Source organism: Thalia democratica, chromosome 9 (assembly GCF_965202585.1).
Source record: "Thalia democratica chromosome 9, ktThaDemo2.hap1.1, whole genome shotgun sequence".
Lineage (NCBI taxonomy): Eukaryota > Metazoa > Chordata > Thaliacea > Salpida > Salpidae > Thalia > Thalia democratica.
In genome coordinates, this window is record NC_139173.1 from 12,000,695 (window position 1) to 12,024,680 (window position 23,986).

General features: G+C 24.9%; 1 protein-coding gene across 1 annotated transcript; it reads left to right on the top strand.

Annotated features, from left to right (window-relative positions):
* Positions 1 to 616: 616 nt before the first annotated feature.
* LOC145843974 (uncharacterized) lies at positions 617 to 23,399 on the top strand. The gene is made up of 28 exons (XM_082951274.1): positions 617 to 700; positions 1,882 to 1,964; positions 2,644 to 2,754; positions 3,123 to 3,236; positions 3,997 to 4,064; positions 4,465 to 4,571; positions 4,974 to 5,125; positions 6,194 to 6,306; positions 6,462 to 6,570; positions 7,552 to 7,661; positions 8,955 to 9,028; positions 10,309 to 10,462; positions 13,574 to 13,715; positions 14,270 to 14,337; positions 14,432 to 14,609; positions 15,379 to 15,758; positions 15,934 to 15,982; positions 16,048 to 16,084; positions 16,342 to 16,462; positions 17,945 to 18,074; positions 19,018 to 19,107; positions 20,290 to 20,421; positions 20,768 to 20,921; positions 21,448 to 21,576; positions 22,002 to 22,141; positions 22,404 to 22,538; positions 22,675 to 22,742; positions 23,051 to 23,399. Exons 1-28 carry the CDS (start codon positions 679 to 681, stop codon positions 23,136 to 23,138), a joined length of 3,258 nt encoding a protein of 1,085 aa, XP_082807400.1. The 5' UTR covers positions 617 to 678; the 3' UTR covers positions 23,139 to 23,399.
* The last annotated feature ends 587 nt before the right edge of the window (positions 23,400 to 23,986 follow it).

The window sequence follows — 23,986 nt, forward strand, 5'->3', positions numbered from 1 at the left end:
ATCTACTGTTTAAGTGTGCAGTGGTGCCATAATATTATAGTTATTTTAGATGTGGTACTGATAACTATAATAATTTAGTTCCAAGATTAAAACCTGCTAGTTACCATAAAAAAAAAGTTTTTCACTGTGAAGCACTCTAAGATCAACAATGCTTAAAAAAAGCAGCTCAAATATTGCAGACATAGTCAAATGTACAGTCATAAACCTGTTTATTATTCATTATTAAAACTAGTGTTTTAAAAATTTTACAACCATCTAAACTTTACATTAAACTAAAATTGTCCAGTACAAAAGCTTTTGCTCTTTTGCAGCCTTTCTATTTATTATAAGATTTTAAATACACATGTAGAATAGTTATCTTCATTAATAATAATGATTAAAAACTAAAAGAATAGTTTTTTTTAGTTTAAACTAATGACTCTAATCTATAAATTACCATAAAAATTCATAATATCAGTAATGTATTTTTATACCTAGCATTAACTAACACAAATTTAAGTAAAAAATTCTGTGTGATAAATTTCAAATAGCACCTCTGAGTTGTAGGATTTTTAATCTTCAATTTAAACACATATAAATTTATTAATACAAAAAAGTATAAATGTGGAAAAATTTCAGACTATGATGTTACTTAAAAACTTATTTGGAAATTAAATTCAAAGAAAACTACAACTAAATATGGATATAGCAGAACCAAAATGTTAGTTTTATACCAATAATTATATTATAAATTATAAGTTTAATTGTATTATCAGTTTATAACTTAATAGTTTACAATTAAAAAATGTTCTTGTACAGATTAAGATTAATTAATAAATTAATTCAACAGTAAATCATAAAGTGTATTTATGCACGGTTGTTGCTACTTCAGAGTTTCTGGCTAACTCTGTATAATTGAAAAAAAATTAAAACTCATGCTAGCTCAGAGACTAACACAGACCATTTTAAAGTTTCAAGTATTCCTACATTGTCATAGCTATGTATTATGAAGTTTTATCAAGTAAAAAAGTATCCTGTAAATAGTAAAAAAAAGCTAGGGAAGGTATTAAATAGTTTTTCGAAAGTTGTTTGAAATGAACATGCATTCTGAAATAAGTAGTATGACTATTGTATTACTACTACTGTTTTTGCCACTACATCAAGTTACTTAGGCTAGTTAAAAAATGGTCTGGAACACACAGATAATTAAGATTTAAACAATAAAATTTTGAAAAGTTTTAGTTAAAATCAATATTTAAGAGTTTAAGATCTTTTTGATTGCTTTACGGGGTGGTCAGAATATTCTTGATTGCCTGATTTAGTTTGTATATTTTAAAATTGTACATTTTTATTAAAACAGGATTGCCACATACTCAGGATACTTAGTATACTCAAGATAATTGAGGATGTTTTGATTTTTTTTTAAATCTCAGAATAACTCAGGATATTATGTCTTTTAAAAACTTAGTGAGTCAGGATAATTTTTATTTGTAAAAGACTCAAGATAGTTTAAAATTTTTTTAAAATGTCAGGATTAAATTTAGTTGCATTGTTTCAATAACTTGTTACTTTATCTAACTAATTTTGTCCACAAACTTGATTTTATTGATTTTGAAATGTTTATTCAAACTTTTTTAGCCTTGTGGCTAGCTGCTCATTACTCTTAGATGTGAAGTTTCTTGTTTTTATTTTAAATATAAAGTTTAATGTTTATCATGATTAAGGATTTAAAAAGACTCAGAATAACTTGAGATTTTAATGTCACTCAAGATAGTTTTTTTTACTCAAAGAGTGGCAACTTTGTTAAAATTTTTAAATATCCTTTAAAAATAAAAAGTTGTGTAAAAAAATTAAAACATTTAATTTATAAAAATTGTGTAAAAAATCTTACTTAACTTACAGTTTTCCAAGAATCAAAAGCAGAGCATGTAAATTTTTCTTATATGTTGAATCAAAAAAAACCTGAGCGAAATTTAGAAGAAGAGGTTAGAAACTTTATCAAGTTTTATATTTGATATAAAAGTATTTTATATTATATAAACTTAAAAAGTTCTTAAATCTAACTTTCAATAAAAAATATTTAAATTTTTATACAAGATTTTGAACAGTAATGTGCTCAAAGCTATCTTTATTTCTTTTTTTTTAACAACCTATTTTATACATATAATTTATTTTGTAATAATAGAGGCTGTTTTTGTGCTTATATTGTTTATAAGAACAATTTTTTAATTTAGAATAGTAGTGTTACAGTAGTAGTAGAAGAACAGTTCTATTTTAAAACTTCTTATACAATTTTTTTTGAAAATCAATGTTGGAAAATTTTTTTTATTATAAAATAGTCTATTTTTGGCTACTTTTTATAAGGAAGCATTTGAACTTTTCATTTCTATCAATTATAGCTTAAGATTTATGTTGATTATTAAAAAGTAGTTAAAAGCAACTGGAAGCTTAGTAAAAAATATAGTGAAATTTGGTCAAAATAACAAACTGCCACACATCCATATTACCACAAATACTTTTGTGTTTATGTAGACATGTATTTATTGGAATTTTTTACCTTTTTTACATTTTGAAATAGATAGTAAATTTAGTCGAACACTTTTTTACAGTAAAAACATAGTTGAATTTGTATGTATAAACTTTAACTTATGCATATTTTTTCAGCTTGTACAGATGAACTCAAGTAATCTTTATTGTACATATAGACTTTACAACAAGTTTTTCATTAGGGGGCAAACTATCAACGATTTTTATATAGTCACAATTGGACCACAGGTTTTATGTTGTTTTAGTTAATGTATTTAATTATATTTTTAATAACCTTTTTTTTTCTTATCTTATCACTTTCATTTACTAATACTGAAAATTTAAAAGGTATTATGATACTATATCTTACTTACTACGATTTTTAGATATAAGTTTTTTTGTTTCATAAACTCTATTTGATGTATTTGACTGATTGAAGTGAATTCTTACAAAAACTTTTTTTTATGTTTCAGAATTTTTTGTATTAGAAAAAAGGCTTAATTTCACTTTCTAAATTTGGAAGTCATTAAAATAACTTTGTTTAGTTTATGTCTTTAGTAAATTAGTATGTTTAAATTTTTGTTGTAAAGCTTTAAGATAATTAGTTTTAATGACAGGAATGCACTTGTACAAAAGAAGGTCTGCCCTTGTGTGAGCATCTTCTTTTTGTCATGGTTAAAATTCTTGCAAAAACAGAACTTATAAAACACCGCACTCTTTACTTGGAGGAAGTAAGTTTAGAAACTTTAAAAAGCTATTTGAAAATGATCCCATATTTATATTAAGCTTATATTTAACTCAATGTCTAAAAAAATTAGTTGTAACCATTCAATTTTGAAAAACTGTACATCAATAAAACAAGTAGCATATGATAAAAAAGAATAATTTAAAGTATAAATAGACTTTCATAAAGAACAAATGACATTTATTTATTTATATTTATAACCCTTTTATATGTTTATGTGTCATATAAATTTATTAAGTGTTTTCTAATTTAATTATTTAAATATATGCTATTGTGTGCTTTAAAACTACTGTACTAAAAATTTACCTTGTAAAAGTTATTAAGTAATCTTTTTTTTAATAAGCAGATTACCAATTTAAGTATATTTAAACTATACATAAGAGTATTATGTACTTTAAGTTGAAATATGTTTACCAACTTTCACCATCTTTAAAAACTTAAAAAAAGCTTTTTAGATATAACAAAAAAAAAGAGAGTTTAGTTAGATAATTTTGGGCAAGTAATAACAAACCTTTGTGTTTTTTTTATAAGTTTTTACAGAAAGTATTTATTTAATAAAGACTAATAACATAAGAAGCAAGCAATATTTCCATAACAAGAAAACTAATAAAAACTATGGAAGTAAATTGAATTAGTAATAGTTTTAGCAATCATGAGTGAAGCATACTTTATCATTACTGTTTTTTTAAGTTAATTTTTCAATCCTTGTTTATGAATTTGATTTATGTAAATACCTTTGTTTGCAGATAGAAAAAACTTTCGGTTTGCCTGGTGAATTCCAAAGTTTAAATGAATACATCACCAAAAGCAGGAGGTTAGTTTAAATATGAAAATTTGTGGTATTATATATGAGTAAACTATTCAAATCTTTGTGTTCTTCAACATGCACAAAGTTCTAATAAGCTAAAATAAAATAGTTTTTGTTATAAAGCTGGTAAAGTATTTTATTATAAATTGAAGCCATAGAAAAGTTATAATATTTTGTCAAAAACTAAGAGCTTTTTAATTTTGAACTTAAATTAACAAAAATAAATAAGTATTACACACTTGCTGCAGTGGTTTTTTCTTAAAGTTACAGATAATAACAAATTAATCAGTTCTGATATTAGAAAAAGATATATATATATATATATATATATATATATATATGTATTTTTAAACTTAATTTTTCTGATATATATTTTGAAAATAGTCGTAGCTTGTTTTGAAAACAGAGATAACACATGTGTAGTATGTACAAGAAAAATTACCAAAATCCATCATCACTTAATTCAATGTAGCAACTGTAAATCAAAGATTCATTCTACATGCTATGATATGTGTTAGTTTGTTTTTCTAAATGGAGTTTATAAAGATTTAAAAGATAAAAATAAATGATAGATCTTTGATTTGGAATAGCATGATTTGCAAGTAGTTTAAAAGTTTATAAAAAAGTAGAAAAGACTTAATTTATTTCATTGAGCCATTGTTTTCTACAAAAAAGGTACTGATATTTTAGTGAACTGAAACAATTTATTGGTTACTAATAGATAAATTAAAATAGCTGTGTAGTTGAAAACAAATTTATAAGACTTTCCAGTTTAAATTTTTTAAATTAAATTAAAAGTTGTTTTAGTGTTTAAAAAAAACTAAAACAAGCTTAAATGTCACTATAGAGTATTTAGTACTAAAAAAAATAAAGTTTACTGTACTATTCAAGTTATTATTTCTTAAAACAAAATAGGTAAAGACCAGTCATTCAGGCTTGGCGTTGACAGCCGGTGTCCTTCTTGCGAAAAACAAGTTTTTATATCATTTGAAAAAGTCTTGTTGTCAGAAATGCAAATCGCTGTATCTTCAAAAACATCCAGCCGTTGTTATATTCAAAGGAACTCTGTTAGTTTTTAATGCCTTTAAATAGTTCACTCAAATTAAGCGTTTGGTTTTAAGTGAAAATTTATACCTAATTAAGTTTCATAATTAAATAAGCTGTTCGAGCTCTTTTTTTTTCATTTTAGTTTTAAACAAAAATAAGAACACTTTAATAATTAAACAAAATTTTTTGAAGTTTATAACAAGTTTGAAGAAGTCTTTGTTGTGACAGGGTAGTGTATTAGGTAGTCATAGCCTACTTTATATTTATATTTATTTTTTCATTACTTATAATGCTAATTTTGCCTATATTTTTTATTAAATTCTACTGCAATAAAAACTTAACATTTCAAAGGTTTTACTTAAATAAATTCTCTTTGAACGTTTTTAGTGTAATTTTTACTTTAAACCAAAACTAAAGTTTAAAATTAAATGTTTTTAATTAAACTTGTTTTTAAATTTAACAAAAAAGTATGTTTTAGTATGAAAAACACTATGCCAAGAAAACACTTACAACGTTTTTTGTTTCTGTAGTTTAGAATAAGCATTAAAAGCAGTAAAAATTCTGTATATCGCAAAATAGTATTAGCAAAAGCCAAAGTTTATTTTTGTTTTCCTAATAAGATAAACTGTTTGAGTAATATTAAAAAATGTAATACTGTTTTTCTTTTCGTTTACAAAGATGTTTGACAGTGCTCAGAGTTTATTATTTGTTAAAAGTTTAAGTAAAAAAAATTAAAAATAAAGTAGTTAATTACTGATCTTCTTTACTTATCACAGTAAGATTAAGAAATATTTTTAGTCATAAAATGCTTCACTAATTTAGAAGCCTTATTTTAATTAACAAATACAAGTGCTGTGATAATCACAAATTAAACTTTACTATAAATAGAATATAATCATAGTCATATTTAGGTGCATTTCTGTATTTCTTCTTTATTTACTATTAACTTTTGCAAACATTTGTTATAGTTTGAGTTAAAAGTTGCATTCTAGCACTAATAGTTACGTTCTTTAAAAAATGATTTTTTTTTCACATTTTTTTTATTAAAATGCGTTTGTTATTGAATTTTAAAATCTGCAAAATTTTAGGAGCTTGAGTCTGTTTTGATTGGTTGCTTTGTTCATTTCGTATCAAATGGATTAAAGGAGTATGGTCTTCGGAAATTAAAATCAGCAATAAAAGATCAATTACAAATATGCAAGTTAGAAAACTTCCTATTTATTAAACTATATTGCCTTAATGTAAATTTTTACTTATAGTAATTTTTGTTTTATATTCAGATTAGAAACTTATTTGTATCAAGTAATGTATTTTCGATTTTTTTTGATGTACATAAACAGCATGTATTTTTTACAGCAATGAGCGCTCAACAAAAAAAGACAGCGAAATATTAAAGTTTTCTTGTGAAATTTTGAACAGTTTGATTGTGCAATCAGCAGATATCAGTTTGTACAACTTAATTTGCGTAAGTCTATTATATTTTAAAACTATATTAACCACATATTTCATAAAAGTGTTTTGTCGATCAATTTACTGCAAAACTGTTTAATTTTCTACTATAATAGAACAAGGTTAATACTACAAAAGCTTTTACAAACATAGCTGGTTTGAAATTTAACTTTTGCAATGTAAATAACTGTTTACTTGATAAAAGTTCATACAAAATTTTAGTAAAAAGTAATAGCCAAGTTTTAGAATATGTTTTTGTAATTAAAAAAGTTATATTTTTTTTTGGCTATTTATAAACTTAAAAGTTTCTTTTAATTCAAAGCTTTAAATAAAAAGATCGCTAGAGATATTATAGGTAATTCAGGTACAAACACCAGTTAAAAAACTCAAAATAAATTTTAAAATAAATATAAACTAATTTCTATAAAGGCTAAGTTTTTAGATAATTTCGTGTCAATTAACATTCATATTTCTAATAACCTATAATTTAATAAATAAAGATAAAAATTTCATAAGATTTTCAAAATGTATTAACATGTTCATGCTAATTTTCTCAATATATATTAAAACTTAACTGTAAGTATATTAATGTATATATTAATATTATCTCATTATGCTTTATATTACAAGTTTGTAGCATTATATTTTGTAAAATAGCTTTTATAATTACAAGTGTGTAAAAACTAAGTTGTGTGTTTAATTAGACAAGAAATAATATGTTTTACTAAATATTTATGCTTTATGAACAGGATAGGCTAAATTTTTAAAATTTGATTTGTTCAAATATTTATCTAGAACTTTTATCTAGATTAAACAGATTTCTTTATTTTGCTGATAGTAAATATAGTATAATTAAAAAATAGTAACTAAAAAAAAAACAAATTAGATAAACTGATAAAAAGAAATGTTGTTTTTTGAAGTTTTACTAAAAAAGTGCCCTGTAGTAAAAATAACTATTTGTATACAAAAGCGTTTAACAACAAAACTTATTTTGCAGGAGACACTTACCGATCTAATCTGGTATTGCAATTGTAAATCAATATTATATTTTGAAGTTCTCCGTCCATTAATTATGAACATTTTTCAAAAATGCAGCGACCCTAATGAGTAAGAGCTTTTGAAAATTTACTTTGTTCTACAGTTGTTACTAAGTTATTAATAAAGTTGTCAAGATTACTTTAAATATAATATAGCTAAAGTAATGTTTAACTCATTCATATTATAAAAATAATTTAGCTTTATTTCAAAAGATATTTATAGATTTTTTTCAATATGATCATTCCATTATTGAAAAACTAATTTATACAGTTAAATCCAGAGTAGGTCTATTAAAAAAAACACATTATCAATGTGCAATAAAAAAGTGATATAAATGTTTCATTATATTTATTTTGTATTTCAACATATTTTATACAGTGTCGGTCGTCAAAAAACTGGTAATCCCTAAAAAATCTGTGATTTTACAATTTAGGCAAAAAATAAAAGAAAAACCTAGAGTTTAAGATATTTGAAAAAAAAAACCTTTAACTTCGAACAAAAATCACTAAAAAACCTTGAAAGTACTGGAATTTTAAACTAGTTTTCCTTGTAAACTGAGAAAGCTTTGATTAGATATTAGACACGAACAAATTATATTATAGAAATAGAGATTATATTTTATATTTATTAGAAATATTTTTTTTTGTTTCATTTAAAATATACATTTAAAGTAGCGTAACATTATCTTATCAATGCTATTATTTAACTTAAGACAGTTTTTTTTTACCTTAAATTTAACTTAATAATAAAAAAAGACCAAAAATGTGTTCTTTAAAAAACCGTCCATGTACATAATAGTTAATTAGGTACTAAGTCAGGGGTCGGCAAGTGGTGGCCCGCGGCCAACATGCAACCTATAAAGGGTAAAAGCGAGGCCTATGAATAATATAACCTGCAGCCCGCAAACATGCAAATGTGGCCTGCAAATAAAGCAATTTGAAACTTACACTAGGTATCTTGAGGTTTGAAGTGAAGAGAAAAAAAAGTCCTAGGTAAAATTTACGGAAAACTCGAAATTCTTACTAGATATTTTTAAAGAGTAAAAACTGTAACTTAAACCGCGGCCCAGTAATATATTTTTTCAAAATTTTGCCTGTTACCTTTGACAACCCCTGATCTAAGTGCATAAGTAAATAAAGTATTAGTTTAAGTTCAGATTTAACCAAAAAATTATAACTAATGGCAATACTTATATTAAAATACATTCTTGATACATGTTATATATTAATATTAAAAAAAAAAGTTTTGATCAATAGTGCTCGAGTTAAATTGGAGCTAAATACTATGTTATATATATTTAATAAGTTTTAAGCTACCACTTACAGTTAAGTTTTGACATTTATGGAAATATTTTTATGACAGAAGAATAAGAAAATGCAGTATGGATGTTTTTAAAAATTTGGCTTTTACTAATGCTCTTGATAATCATGAAAAAGGTAAATTCTTATGAAAAATAAGTAGTTTGTATGCTTGTAATATAAAAATTATCATTTGTACGGACTAAAATTACTAAATAAACATAATAAAAAATGTACTTTACCACACGATATTCAACAAAGGTATCCAAGACAACTTACGACCGGTTTCGTCCGTGTTAGGATTCATCAGGCAGGTATAGTCGCATAAAACCGCTGTTGAGATTTAACCAAGCTGGTTTATGTACAAAGTAAGGACGAAACCGGTGGTAGGTTGTAGGTAAAGTTCATTATTTATTGTTAATGGCGCGCAGCATCTCAACTTTGTTAATAATGGCCGGAATAAGTATTGGTAAAATTAATGTTATAAAGTATTTGATAAAGGTTAGAAAAGTTATCTAAGTCAAATACCTTTTAAATTATGCTTTTTTAAACTATTGTTTTTAAACCTTTTTTTTCTGATTGGTTGAAAAGTGTAAAAAGTTTTTTTAAATTAAAGGTCTGTTATTTTATACAAATTCACTTTTTGTTTTATAATTAATGATACTTGTCTAATTTTCTTGTACAAACAAGAGTTAGAGAGCGTAAAAAGTGTAGTGTTAATAAAAAACAATGAAAGCTTTATTTATTTATTTTCTATTTGTTTTTTATCTTGTAATTATAAATATTCAATATTACCAATAGAAGTTTATTTTATTGATCATTAGTCATTATGGTTTTCTTTTAGTATTAACTTTTGATACAACGTTTTTTGTTGTGTTCTTTGCTATTTGAAAGTTTTTTTACACTAAACAAACCACTATCTTAGCTTAAAAAACTTAAGTAAACGTAATCACTGCGTAGACACATTGGAATTTTGTTTAAATCTTAGGTAATTAGTTTAGGATATTTTCGGGTTTAATACTTGACCTAATGTAGAGACAAAAATTTATAAAAATGTGGTTTATAAAAATTTCTTGCAAAACTATGTTAGTAAACGAATGTTGTTTTTCACTTATCAACAATTTCAAGATTTACATATCTGGTTTGTATTTAATATACCCTAAACTTAAAAGTTTTTTATAAATATCTTAAACAAATTTAAATTTATTATGTATATAATTATTTTTACTTAACATTATGTTATGAGTTTTATAACTAAACATCCTCGATTAAGTCTAACAACAACAAAAACCAATAAAAGCACACAGATTAAAGCATAAAATTTATGAAAACTTATTAAAAAACTAAGCTGCATTATAAATAATCTATTAATTTTATATGAATTCAGATTCTTTTTAAAGAGCAGTTTATACTTACAGGTAAATTTATTGAAAATGGATTGTTGTACATTTGCTCCTTCATAAAGTACGTAGTTGGAATGCCAAATCAACTTTTGGCAAGTTGTTTGGTTGTTTCCTTGGAATTAGTAGATGAAATAATTGAAAATATTTTAGAAGAAAATGAAATATTTATGTGAGACAGTTTGTTATTCTTAACGAAAATGTTATATATTTTTTAAATGACAGGTTTCAGTTACTATTTACTTTGTAGCTATATAATCTCCTTCGCGCAACTAATATATACAGGTTTGCCAAAAAAAACTGGAAAAACCTGCAGTGTGAGAAATTTTGAAAAAAAAAACCTGGAGTTTTAAACAAAAATCACTTAAAGACCAGGAAAATCCTGGAATTTTGACCATTTTTACACCTTAAGTAGTAAAGTTTTGATTTGACACAAACAAATTTATCATACAAATATTTTTTTTTTGTCATCATCAAAATTTTTTTAATTAAAAACCCATTTAAAGAAGCTTTGAGATATCCTTTTAATGCCATTGTACTATTTAACACAGTTTTTTACCTTAAACATAATTTTATACTAAAAATAGACACTAAAACGTGAAAACCTGAAAACCTGAAAACTTGCAAAAACATTTGTAACCATGTATATATTTTTATATACATATAGTCAAATATATTATTGATTTTTGATTTCGATTTAAGCTATGCTCTTCTAAGATTAATTGTTTTGTGTTCCATATTTTATTTTTATCCTCTTTAGTACATAAATACTTAGGTTATACTCATATCAATTAGTAGTAGATTTAAAATAGCAATAAGGTTGAAATAATAAATTTTGTTTATATATTTTAAAAACATGAAAAAACAATATAAGGAGTTCGTTTTAAAATCTGTATTTACTGTTTTCTATTATATAGGGTTGCCAAAATCCCTGGAATTCTGGAAAAACCTAAAATTTGGCAATTTAAACCAAAAAACCTTGAATTTGATAAATTAAGAAAAAACTTGAAATTTTTGACAAATTTTACATCTTAAGTAGTAAAATTTTGATTTAACACAAAAAAAAATATCATATAAATTATTTTTAATAAAAAAGCCATTTAAAGAAGCTTAAAGATAACTTTTCATTGTTGTATTGTTATACTATTTACAGGGTTGCCACACACTCAGGGAATTCAGGGAAACTCAGGGAATTTTGAATTTTTTTAACTCAGGGAAACTCAGCGCAGTTTTGATTTTTTATAAAAACAGGGTTGCTACACACTCAGGGAATTCAGGGACACTAAGGGAATTTTCGAGTTATAGAAAATCTCAGGGAGACTCAGGGAAACTCAAGGAATTTTGATTCTTTTTTTTAACTCAGAGAAACTCAGGGCAGTTTTGGTTCTTTCTAAAAATTTCAGAAAAAGTTTTTACTAGATCTAGAATGAGATTTAGTTAATCCAGTTTCAATATTCTGTTGAAAAAAGTAAATTTTATTTATTTTTAAGTGTTTATTTAGAAATTTTTTAGCCTTGCGGCTAGTTCTTCAATATTTTTAGATTTAACATTTTATTTTTAGATAAATAATAACTTTTTTAAGGATTTGAAAAAAAACTCAGGGAAACTCAGGGAAGTTTAAGGTTACTCAGGGAAGTTTCTGGTCACTCAGGGAAAGATTTTTGACTCAGAGAGTGGCAATCCTGTAAAAGTTTTCAGTTAAGATTTTAGATTTTTTAAAAAATGAAAATAAGAAATACAAAATAAATTGGAAAATATTACAAAGGGAGAAAAAAACAAAACCAGGAATTATGACATGCAGGTTGTGCTTAAAAGAAGCTTTACTAATCCTTGAATCCGGTAAAAATTGCATCAACAAAAGAACGGAATTAATGAACTCATGCAGACACAGAAACAGATTTTTACTAATAAACTGGAAAGCAGACAAAACTTAAACCAAATCATAATTATAGTAAAAAATAGGTCATTTTTCTTGATTTTTTCATTGAGTTTTTGTTGACATTTGACTTAAATTGGAAAAAAAAAAAAAGTTTTTTTTTAAACAGTTCTTAATTCAACTTAGATAAATTTTTAGAATTTTTTTTTTTTTTTTTTTAGATAGTTATCAAATCCGTTTAAATTTTGACTGTTATGTTAACTTAGCACAAATTAGATTTTGAAACCTTCAGCGACTTTGAGTTTTATTAATGTTTTGTTGACTCTTGGCTTAAAACCACAATTCTAGACAATATTTAATTTCATTTAGATAAATTTCAAGGTATAAACATTTTATTATTATTTTTTTTAAGAAAAGGTATAAATATCTTATTATTATTATTATTTTTTTTTTTTTTAAGAAAAGCTCTGGATTCAGTTTTTTTATTTGACTCATTATATTAATATTAATTCAATCTTTTTTTTAACAACTAGTACCAATTTTACCTAAATATACTCTGATATGCTTGAATTTTCGAATATGCAACATTTTTGTTTTTGTTTATATTCTTCACGCATGAATAAGTTTTTAAACAACAGTATAATTAACTAACATTGTTACATGCAGTTTCATATTTTATTTTTGCTTGAAAAGGTCGCAATCTCTTGCCACCGAAACCGGTCGCGAATAAAATATAAAATTTGCATAAATCTATTTATATAAGCTCTTTACATCCCAGTAAATTGAGCATTCTTTTTTAGTTAAGGCAAATAACTATATAAAAAGTTTCAGGGAAATAATTTCTAGATCTAGAATGAGATCTAATCCAGTTCAATATTTTGTTTAAAAAAGTTAATTTTAGATTTATTTATATGTGTTTATTTAGAAATTCTTTAGCCTTGCGGCTAGTTCTTCAATACTTTTAGAATTAACATTTTTAAATAAATAATAACATTTTTAAGGGTTTGAATAAAACTCAGGGAAACTCAGGGAATTTTAAAGTTACTCAGGGAAGTTTCTGGTCATTCAGGAAAGATTTTTTGTTTTAAAGAGTGGCAACCCTGTATTTAACACAGTTTTTTACTCTAAACTTATTTTAAAACTAAAAATAGACCCAAAAACAGGTACTTTTTAAAACTTAGAAGAAATTTCTCAAAAAAATTTGGCAACCCTGTATTTTAAAACTTTTGAAGCAAAGCATAGTATAAATCTTATGTAGAAAAATGTTAAAACGATTGGTTATATACTGTTTACTTAGTTAGGTTAAAACTTTAGTTTTTTAGTGGCACTGTCCTAATTGAGAAAAAATACTAAATTGATAAAACTTTTTTTATTAAACAATAATTCAAGGACAACATTTTTTTGCAGTGAGTATAATTTTAACGTGTTTGGTAATTCAGCTATGGACATATCTTTGAAAATAATTTGTGAATTTTCTGTTGATGTATTGCAGTACCATGATATCTATCCAACTGTTTTTTCTGATATAGCTTACAAACTACTTATAAAGGTAAGGTATTAGTTTTGTACAAGTTAAACAGATTTATTAATTTTACATTTAAAACAAATATCAAATAGATTAGTTAGAATTTTAAAATATAAAGCTGATGTTTTTTTTTGTTTTGTAATTAAATTAAGTAGAAGACTGTTTTATTTAAAACAAAACCATAGGGTATTATATTTTTACTTGCAAAAATTTATATTCAGTATAATTATATTAAATATTGATATTTTGAAGCTAATCGGCCTTATTTAAGCATATAACAGTTTAACGTGGTATGTTCAATATTACTACTTCAGTTTTAATGTTTGTTGTAAATTTTGTTATTTAAAACTTAAGCTTTTTGTATTTTTAATATATACTTAAGTCAGTAAACTAGATTTGTTAAAAATTTTGACTAATATTTTTTTAATGTTGTAAAACAAGTATATAATATTCAAAAACAAAAACAGAAGTATGAAGTAAAAAAATTCAAAATCTAATGATATTTAACTTATTTAAAAAGTTACAGTGTTTTTATATAATATGAATGTTTAGTTATAGTTTAATTAAACATTTTTTAGATCATAAAAATTGATAATTCTGAAAACTTTGATGAATTCTTTCTTTCAAACAAACAAAAGGCTACAAAGTAGGTTCTATAACCACTATAAAGTATTATCCTGTTTAAAATTGATATAGTTAGATTTTAGTATTTAATTTGAATTAAGTAAATCTATTTTTAGTATCTTCCGGAAAAAAGGTCAAGGCGACACAAAACTCAGACCCCTGACCTCACCTACAGAGGATTTTTATTGTGGTAATGAATATTTGTGGAATAAAAAAACACCTCATGTTCCAAAGGTTCCTCCCAGGGATGAAAGTTATCGTAAAGTGCTACTCAACACTGTTGATGATCAAAATGTAATAATGTTTATTGTATCAAATAAAGTTTCATATTTATAAATAATTGTAAGCTTGTGTTTTTAGTAGTTTTAAATTATTTCGACTAAAAATGCTTAATTTATATTTACAACTTAAGTTAGAATTTAGTTTGTTAAGCTTGGTGCTGAGTAAAAAAATATGTATAAAAATATTTTAATAACGTTCAGCTGATTAATTCGTTTTTGTCATCTGTTATATATACTATTTTGAACAAACATAATTTTAGTTATTGATTTTTCTAACATTTTTTAATTACAAACTTTTATGTGTAATGAATAAAGTTGTAAAATCTAATTCTTAAAAGTATAAATTAAAGCATAAATAAATTTTAAAATAAATCAAGTTATATTAAGCTGGTTATATAATACGTTTTTAAACTTAAAAAACTATATATGTAGAAAAGTCGTTAAACTAAGAATTATGGTAATAGTATTTCTTTTGAAGTTATTTGTTAAAAAAATTATTTAAATATAGAAGGCCAGCTTAAAATTTTAAATACTTAAATTAATTGAAAAAAAAAAACTAGTCTCTTTTCATAAAACTAAATTGAGTTTTTTATGTATAGTGTTTCTGATTTTATCTTTGAATTAAAATAAAACCTAGTTAAAATTAATGTAGTTTTGTTAATTAATTTTGTTACTAAAGTGTTAATGCGCACATAAAAAATGAAAAGAATGTCTTAAGTTTAATGAAAGTTAACAAAGTAGTTTTAAATTTAATTTGTTAAAATCGGTTTTGTTCTACTCAGCACGCAGAGAAGTGCGATGAAACCATCTCAACGCGAAGAAGGGAGGCGAACAAGTTGAAGCGAAGCAACGTGTACAGCCCCTCCGACCAGAAACTGGTCATACTGCCCAAACACCCGGGCACCAAGCTCAAGAACCACCCCATGTTCGACCACTTGAACTGCAGGAGGAGCTTGTCGCACGACGACACTCTGGTCGGTAAGCTGGAGTGCAGCGTCAGGGACTTGAAGGTGTGTCAGGTGTCGGCGGAGAGCCGGAGCAACTTCTGCTTGAAGTTGAAGAGGGATGGGAGCAAGTGTGTGTACAGAACGCAGAGCCAGGGAAATAATATTTCCGAAGCGATCGGTGAAAAGCCCATAGTGTTCCATGAAAGTAGTGTCGTGTGAGTTTGTGCAACATTGTTTGAAGTAGTTCCTTACAAAAAAAAATTAAATTAAAAAAAAGCTTTAAACCTATTAAGATTGGTTTGTTAAGTTTAACTGGTAAAAATTTTTTGTATATTAAGAATTAGTTTGTAAAAGTTAATGTTTATGAAATAAACATAACTATTTTTACAGACCAGCTTGCACGACAAGGTTTGAACCACAAATAGAAAGCACAACAAAAGTAAATAAATCACTTTTATGATACTCTTTTTTAAATAAATCACTAAACTATATTTTTCTTTCCAGAAAACATTTGTTGAAGACTCGAAATTGCACTTCAACGGTAAGTTATTTAGATTTACTTTTTCTTTATAACTTTTTTTCATAAGTTTAAATATATGTAAGAATTTTTAAAATTAAGATGTTTTTTAAGTTAGCGAACTTGAGAAAAAACAATTATAAAAACCATAGTTTTGGTATTTTTATACCCAACTTTTTTACAATAGTTTTGTTGTTAAGATCGTATGAACATTATTAAACTTATATAGTGTACAAAAAGCTCTATGGATTTTTAAGTAATAACTGTTTTTAACTAAACAGGAAATGCAAACTTCAAGTCCTTGCCTGCTTACTCGTTTGATGAAACAAATCTAACAAAACGTAATACTGAACTGGAAAATTTAAGCAGAGATGGTTCAGAAATAGACTGTACATTAACAAGGTTTATTTTTTGTATTTTAAACCCATGCAATATGTATATTGTTCAGATGAGAATATTTTATTATACATTATGATTTTCACACAGCGTACATATTACAAATATCTACTTAGCACTTATATAAGTACTTTCAGTACAAAGGACTTCGTTACAATAGAATAGTTGCAGAAATCGAATATCTAAATAAGTAAATAAGCAGCTAATTTTCAAATGCTAAGTTTTCATTAATATGCAACTTTTTTAGAACAGCTGTAAGTTTAATATGATTAATTAATTTTTTAGTTACAGTTACAAAAATTTTATAAAAATAGTTTACGAGTTATTATCATGAGTTGTTTTAAAATACTATGTTAAAAATATGTGCTAGTTTTTGTTGCATTTAAAAAATGTAGGCATTTCTTATTTACAAAAAAAAACGTTTTCTTTTTTTTAATGCAAACTGGAATGGTTAGTTATTTTAAGTAACCTATCTGTTTTACCACTAATTGTACAATTTATATTTAAACTTTAAGCACTTTATAGGATATAAGGCTTAAATACTATCTTTAACATACTAAGGAGAAAAACCTCAAAGTTTTAAGTAATCGTTTTCTCAGGAAAAACATCATTCTCATTTTTGCTTTTAAGTAAAAATACTTGTAAAGAAAGTACTTTAGTCACACATCAGAAATGAGAACTATTTATGTACTTCATTTTTTTATATTTTATTACAATTTACAAAATAAAACACTCTGGCTGATTCCCAATTTGGTATCTTCTGTTTTTTAAATTTAGTTTAAAAATGTTGTTTAAAAAAAACAGCGAACCTGTTAAAAGTACATTTTAATTATTAGTTTTCAGAGACACAGTTTTCTTAAAATTTATTCAACTAAGTTGCAAGCGTTTAAAATAGTATAATGTTTAACAGAATTGTGTATTTTGTAAGAGATGGTTATTTTTAGTAATTAATTTGAATGAACACTATTTTTTTGTTTTACATAATTTGTTTAACGTTGTTTCGCTAAAAAAACAGCTCATTAGATATTTCCAATGAAATCAATCTTTTATGTTATGTTACTATAATTAAAAGTGTTAATGGTTAGGTGACTCAAATGTTTTTTAAGTTTGTAAAGCTTTTGATAATATTACTACGTTTAGCTTCTGATATCAAGAATTTTATTAAAAATTAAATGTAACTAATTTAAGCATTTGAAAAAACTGAAACACTTTTTAAAATTATTTTTTCGTTAGCTTGTAATGATCAATGTTCTTTTTTCAAACTTCTTTGAGTTAGAATAAAATTTATTAATATTCAAAGTTAAACTAAATTATCAGTTCTAAAACCAGACATCATATATCAGTAACAAACTTATATCGATACATTTTATAAATTTGTGTACCAAAGTTATTTTCAGTAAGTAGTTTTGATAAATTAAACTAGTTCAAACCGATCTGTTACTTAAATTAGAAAAACTCTTAAATTAAAGCAAAATTTTATTTTAACAGTTCAACGTGCAGTAAACTAAGTGTGTCAGCAAAAAGTTTTTTATCTACCTCAAACAATAAAGTAAGCAAAAAGTATTCAATAAGGAGTACACCCGCCGATGTTTCCTGCCTACCATGTTCTACTGCAAATGTTAGTGGTCATTAACAGCTAATTTTCAATTTGATTATTTAGATTTGAATTAATAATTCAGTAAAACAGAGTGCCATAAGTCGTGGAATCCTGTAAAAACTGGAATTTCACAATTAGGCAAAGAAAAACCTGGAATTTTGAAAAAAAAATCACTGAAAAAATAATTTATATATGTTAAAAATTGAAGTTTTGATTAGATCCGAATAATCTATCATACACAATTAACTGTTTTTGTCTCATTTAGAATTTATTTTATTAAAAAACATATTTAAAGTAGTATTGCAGTATCTTTTCTAATATTTTTATACTATTTAAAGTACATTTTTTACCTTAACTTAAATTTATACTAAAAATAGATTTAAAAAATTGTGTTTTGAAAAACCTGGAAGAAATTCGGAAAACCTTGAAAAAAAATTCAAAACACCAATGGCAACCCTGTGTTTCGTAATTTAGTTTTTTTTTAGGATTTTAATATGGTAAAAGTGTTTTTGTATTTGTTAAAACATAATTGCCACGAAAATTAAAAAAATATCATCCATAAATTTACTTAGTTTTTTTATGAAACAAAGTAGTGCTTAAGTTGAGATTAAAGAATTTTATTAAAAACAACTAAGTTTACTTCGCTACAAAAAATTCAATTTATTATAATAAAAACCATGACTTTTCAAATTACAACTATTCAAACACGAAATCTTCAAATCGAAAATCGGAATATTAAATGTTGAAAATTGAATTGTAATCAGTTTGCTTTATAAAAAACATTGTTTTATCCAATCAAAAATAATATTTTAATAGTATTAGAATCCTAAAACTTTTACAGTTATTAAATGTTATATATTAGTTTAAGAAGCATTTAGAAATAAATTATTCTTACTGAAAAATAATATATTTTAGTTCCTACTGAAAAACAGTTACTAATAAAACTAATGAATAAAATATACAGAAAGCAAGTTTTGGCGATTATGATGCCGAAGTAACAGAACCTTATCACTGTTTATCAGAAGAGCAAGTCATATGTGCGCTTGAAGGAGAGGTTAACTTTTACTTGATAAAAATTCCATCATTTATATGTTATTAAGATTTATTAAGTTGTTGTTATAAAATCTTTACATATATTAAATAGTTATTGAAGATTAATATATTTAATTTAAGTTTTAACTTTATAAGCTAAGCTTATATATAAGAAAAAAAGCATTTGTTTTTATAAAGTGTTCTTACTTTCAAGCTAGTGCAGTTTTTTAACAATAAAATTGAATTGTAAGAAAAAATTTTCAAATGTTTAAATATATGTAATTTTTACATAAACTTTTGGAGCTCTCAAACTTATTAAAGAAATTACTATAGAGTAGCTAAAACACTATTTATTATGTTAAATTAAACACTTTAACCTTTTAAGTTCATTAGTCTTTTATAGACCTTAACTTAAGGGCATAAGGGGGGGGGGGTCCACCTTGATTTTTACAAATTGATCTTATTTAATAAAGTTGTATCTGAGCTATCAGAAATTTTTAACCGCTTGAAAAAATTCAAACTATTTTTAGAGATATTAGCGGTCAAAGTCGGTGACCTTTATAGGTTCCTAATGGAAGGCGCAAACTAAAAACGCGGAAAAAGACCATTTCACTAAAAATCTATCTCCTCCTTCATTTTTTAAGCAATCTTCTTCAAATTTTCACAGAAAGCGTATTATTAAATTTTAAAAAGATTTAACGGAGGAATTTTTTTAATTTTGAAAAATAGAAATTTTATTATAATAAAACACCTATTTTTTTGTTTTTTTTTTTCAAAAACTTTTATTTTTTAATATTTTTAGAATTTCAACATTCAAAGTCTTTTAAACTATATAAGGAACGTTTCCTGAAAATTTGAAGTCTCTATCTCAAAAAATAAAAGAGAAGATAGGTTTTTAGTGATTTCTTAATTTCCGAGAAAATTGACCCCGAAAAACTTGCGGTCCATACGTTTGTATCGGAAACTATTTATAAAAATTTTAATATCTCAAAAGTTGAATAATATTTTTTAATTCTATAAAAACTGGCTTGTAGTTTGTACTTTAAGCTTTCATATAGGATTAAATGTTATTTTTAGTAAAAAAAAATGTCGGATCCCCTATGCCCTTAATTTGAAAGTTTTCTCAAAAAGCCAGAACTTTCGAATAGATCAAAAATTTCTTTTATAATGTTAATATCAGATAAAATTAAATAAAATCTATCAGATTACGTACAACAAAAAAAGCTATGATGAAAACATTGATTGGATTAGAAAAGAATGTGTAGGTCAAGGACAGTTTGCCGACTGTTATAAAGCTGAAGACCTTAAAAATGGTAGAATTTTTTGTGTGAAAAAGGTTTGTTTGTGATAAATTTACTTGTGATTTAAAAAAAAGGAAAAATAAAATGGTTTCATATGTAAAGGGTAGTAAGCTAGTTAGTTACCTTGCCATATTTCTTGAAAGACTATTATGTCCAATTTATAGGAATTGAAAAATTATTTGGAAAACGCACAATGCAATAAAAGTTTATTGTGAAATAATGCTATCTATGCCTGTAAAAAATTCGATCTGAATAGATTTTACTATTTATAATTTAAATTCTAGTTGCACTATTAGTCGGTTTTTACTATTTTCACTGTTGTTATTATTAATATTATTTCATCAAATTCTTTTTTTTGCTTACAAACATGTTTTTTTTTAGATTAAATGCAGTATCAGGGAAGAAAAAGAATCTAGTGTGATAAAGGAAGTTCATATAATGAGGAAAATGAAACACAAAAACATAATCAAGTTTATGGGAGTGACCAAACAAGTTGAAGATTTGAAATACTGTTTGTTCTTGGAACTATGCGCGGGTTAGTTTTTAAAAGTTATACGAGCTTATAAAGCTTTAAATTCACAAAACAATAAAAACTTAAAGGTTTATTTAAAACATATCAAAGTATCTATGTGATCTAGTAGACCTAAGATTTGCATTTTTAGAGTTTATTTTAGATTTTTTCCGTGTACTACAAAGTTATAATTTGTGGTTGTTTTTTATGCTTAATAACACTATCCAGCAAGTTCACACGATATATTTATTTATATATGTAAATATATTTATTTGGCTTTTGCCAGAATGTGACTCTGACAATATAAAGTATTAATTTTATAAATCTTCATCATTTTTTTCGAAGATTGTTTGTGCAAGTTGTACATTTGCTGGGTTACATTACAACTTTAATGTTGCTGTATAATTAAAAATTACAACACCTTCTGCCCTTGAAAGAGTTTGTACTCAATAAATACACTGCTTGTTCATACTACAGAAATAGTTTGATTTGTTTACACAGAATTATACATAAGCTAGTGTGTTAAACTGGTCAATTTATTTTTGTCTAGGCAGCATAGTAAACAAAAGAAAAGTCGAAGGAAAATTCGCAGACTCACAAATGAGGATGTACCTTTTTCAATTGTTTGACGCAGTCAGTTATATTCATAGCAAAGGAATAATTCATAGAGATATAAAAGGTTTGTTTTATCAATAGATGTCATCATATAAAAAATACATCTAATAAAACCTTGATAAGAAAACACTTGTGTATCATAGCATAATTATTCAACTGATCAAAACATTATTGATTATTTACAAATTTAACAACGAACAAATCTCTAAAGTTAAGTATTTTATAAATACTTTAATGAATCGATCAACTGTGAAGATAAAATAAATAAAAATATTGATTTAACTATTGATTTATGTGTATTGTGTATATTGTACATATTTTTAATCTGCAAAAATATTGAGTAGCAAAGTTTAAATAAGTACCATCAAGTTATTTTTAACCAACAAGATTGCTAAAAGTATAAAGTTTTTAAAATGATATTTTTTATTATAAAAATTAACATAGATTGTTAAATCTATAACTTAAATTATGCAATCGAAAAATTTTTAGGTAAAAACATATTGGTATCTATGAAGAATGAGATTAAAATATGCGATTTCGGCGCGGCAGCTGTTTTATCTTCAACTGAGACTATCACGAACGAGTTCAAAAATGAAATGATAGGAACCCCACCGTTCCTAGCCCCTGAGGTTATTTTTGCATATATGTTATTTATCTATTTTGTAATTATTATTATAAATTATTGTAATGGTCAGTATAAATAAAATTATAAAATAATATATATATTATAAATACAAATAATAATAACCTGTCCTAAACAAGACATTAAACTGTACCCGTGATGTAAGACCCGATAACCGATAGGTTTTTTGACCATAATTTTTTGAGCGCTTTTTTGTCCTTCAATGAACAATCTATATGTGTAGTATAGTGTAATAATAAACCATGCAGATCGTGCGAGGAAACCACTATGGGAGGAATGTTGACGTGTGGGGAACCGGGTGCGTCATAATCGAACTTTTCACCGGAAACCATCCCTGGTACAAGAGCGGTTGCAGCTACACTGTTCAGCAAGTTATATACATGGTGTGTGCGCTTAATTGTTATGTTAACTATCGTACGAGAGTTTTTGTAAACTGCTATCAAGTTTTATTCTTTTGCCTTATAACTCAATTAGATTATTGTTAATATGCCTAAGTTTTAATGTTTAATTTTTTGTAAGATTGGCAATAGCAAAAAACCCCCTTCGATTCCTAAAAAAATGAACTGGAAGTTACAATCGCTTTGCAGGTAGTGTTTAAAGATATTAAGATGTTTAAATTAATATATCGTTAAATTACGGTATATTTTTGTATTTGTTTTAAGTTATTGGTTTAAATTAATTATTAACGTTGATTATTTTAAATATTTAGTAAGGGTTATTAAAAAATGATAATTTTAGTTGGTTTTCCAATACCTGTTATTTTTGAAACTATAGTTTAAAATATTGTATTATAAAAACATATTAGATCTTAATAGACTATGATTTTGTCATGTATATCAATGTAAAAAAACTTTTTTTTCTTGCTTTATCTTTAAAAAAAATTATTCTTTTACAGAGCATGTCTGGTGCTTGATCAACCGTTTAGACCCACAGCAAGGCAGCTGTTAAATCACGCATATTTCAACAACAGCACTCCTGTTTGAGTTTTTTATACATCATAAAATTTAATCATTCCTCGCACACAAACATATATGTTTAAAATTTTACACAATGCTTTTTTTTGTGAAAGCTATGCTAGGTAAGTAGGAGCCAAGTAGAATCATAAACTTGAAGAACTTCGAAGATAACTAATTTATTTTCTTGATAAGGTTTAATTAGTTGTTTTTAACTTTTTTATATATATACAAAGACTTAGTCCTTTATCATGTCAAGTTTATTATTGTGATCAATGCTCTGAATGAAACACTGTGTTAAAGAACTAAATTTTAGTGTCTTAATTGTGATTATTTTTGAACTTTTGCTAATAAATTTTTCAAATGAAATTTTGTTTAATATTTATAAGTTTAATTTAAAGATATATTAAACTGGTAATTTATTTGGTTTAATAAACTAGTTTAACTTTTTACTTGACTTTAGTTATAGACACGACGAACATTTTCCAATAAATGAACTGTAAAGTTTATGTAGCATTATTTACCAAGTTAATTACCAATATACATTTTTATAATATTATTTTTTAGTGAAATATAGTATTGTTTTTTTTTGTTTAATTTACAAACGAAGAAACTAGTTTATCTATAATGTTATAAAACTTTTGTCTTTAAAGGTGACAACTAAAGACCTCAAAACTTATTGCTTTGGAGAATAATATAACTTAACATTATAAGATTTTATTTTCCACTGAAAATAAAACTCAATTTAAAATAAAATATTGGAATTTGTTCTATAAGTATTTTTAAACTGTCTTATATTCTAAAATTTTGATATTTTAAAATGTGATTTGAAATAGGGAAAGAGGATAGCTGTGCATAGTAGGCTAAAATATTTTTTA

Coding starts and splice junctions, on each gene's coding strand:
- LOC145843974 (XM_082951274.1), top strand. CDS start 679: ATGGATATAGCAGAACCAAAAT. Junction 4,065..4,464: donor TACATCACCAAAAGCAGGAG/GTTAGTTTAAAT, acceptor TTTTGAAAACAG/AGATAACACATGTGTAGTAT. Junction 13,716..14,269: donor CTTACAAACTACTTATAAAG/GTAAGGTATTAG, acceptor AACATTTTTTAG/ATCATAAAAATTGATAATTC.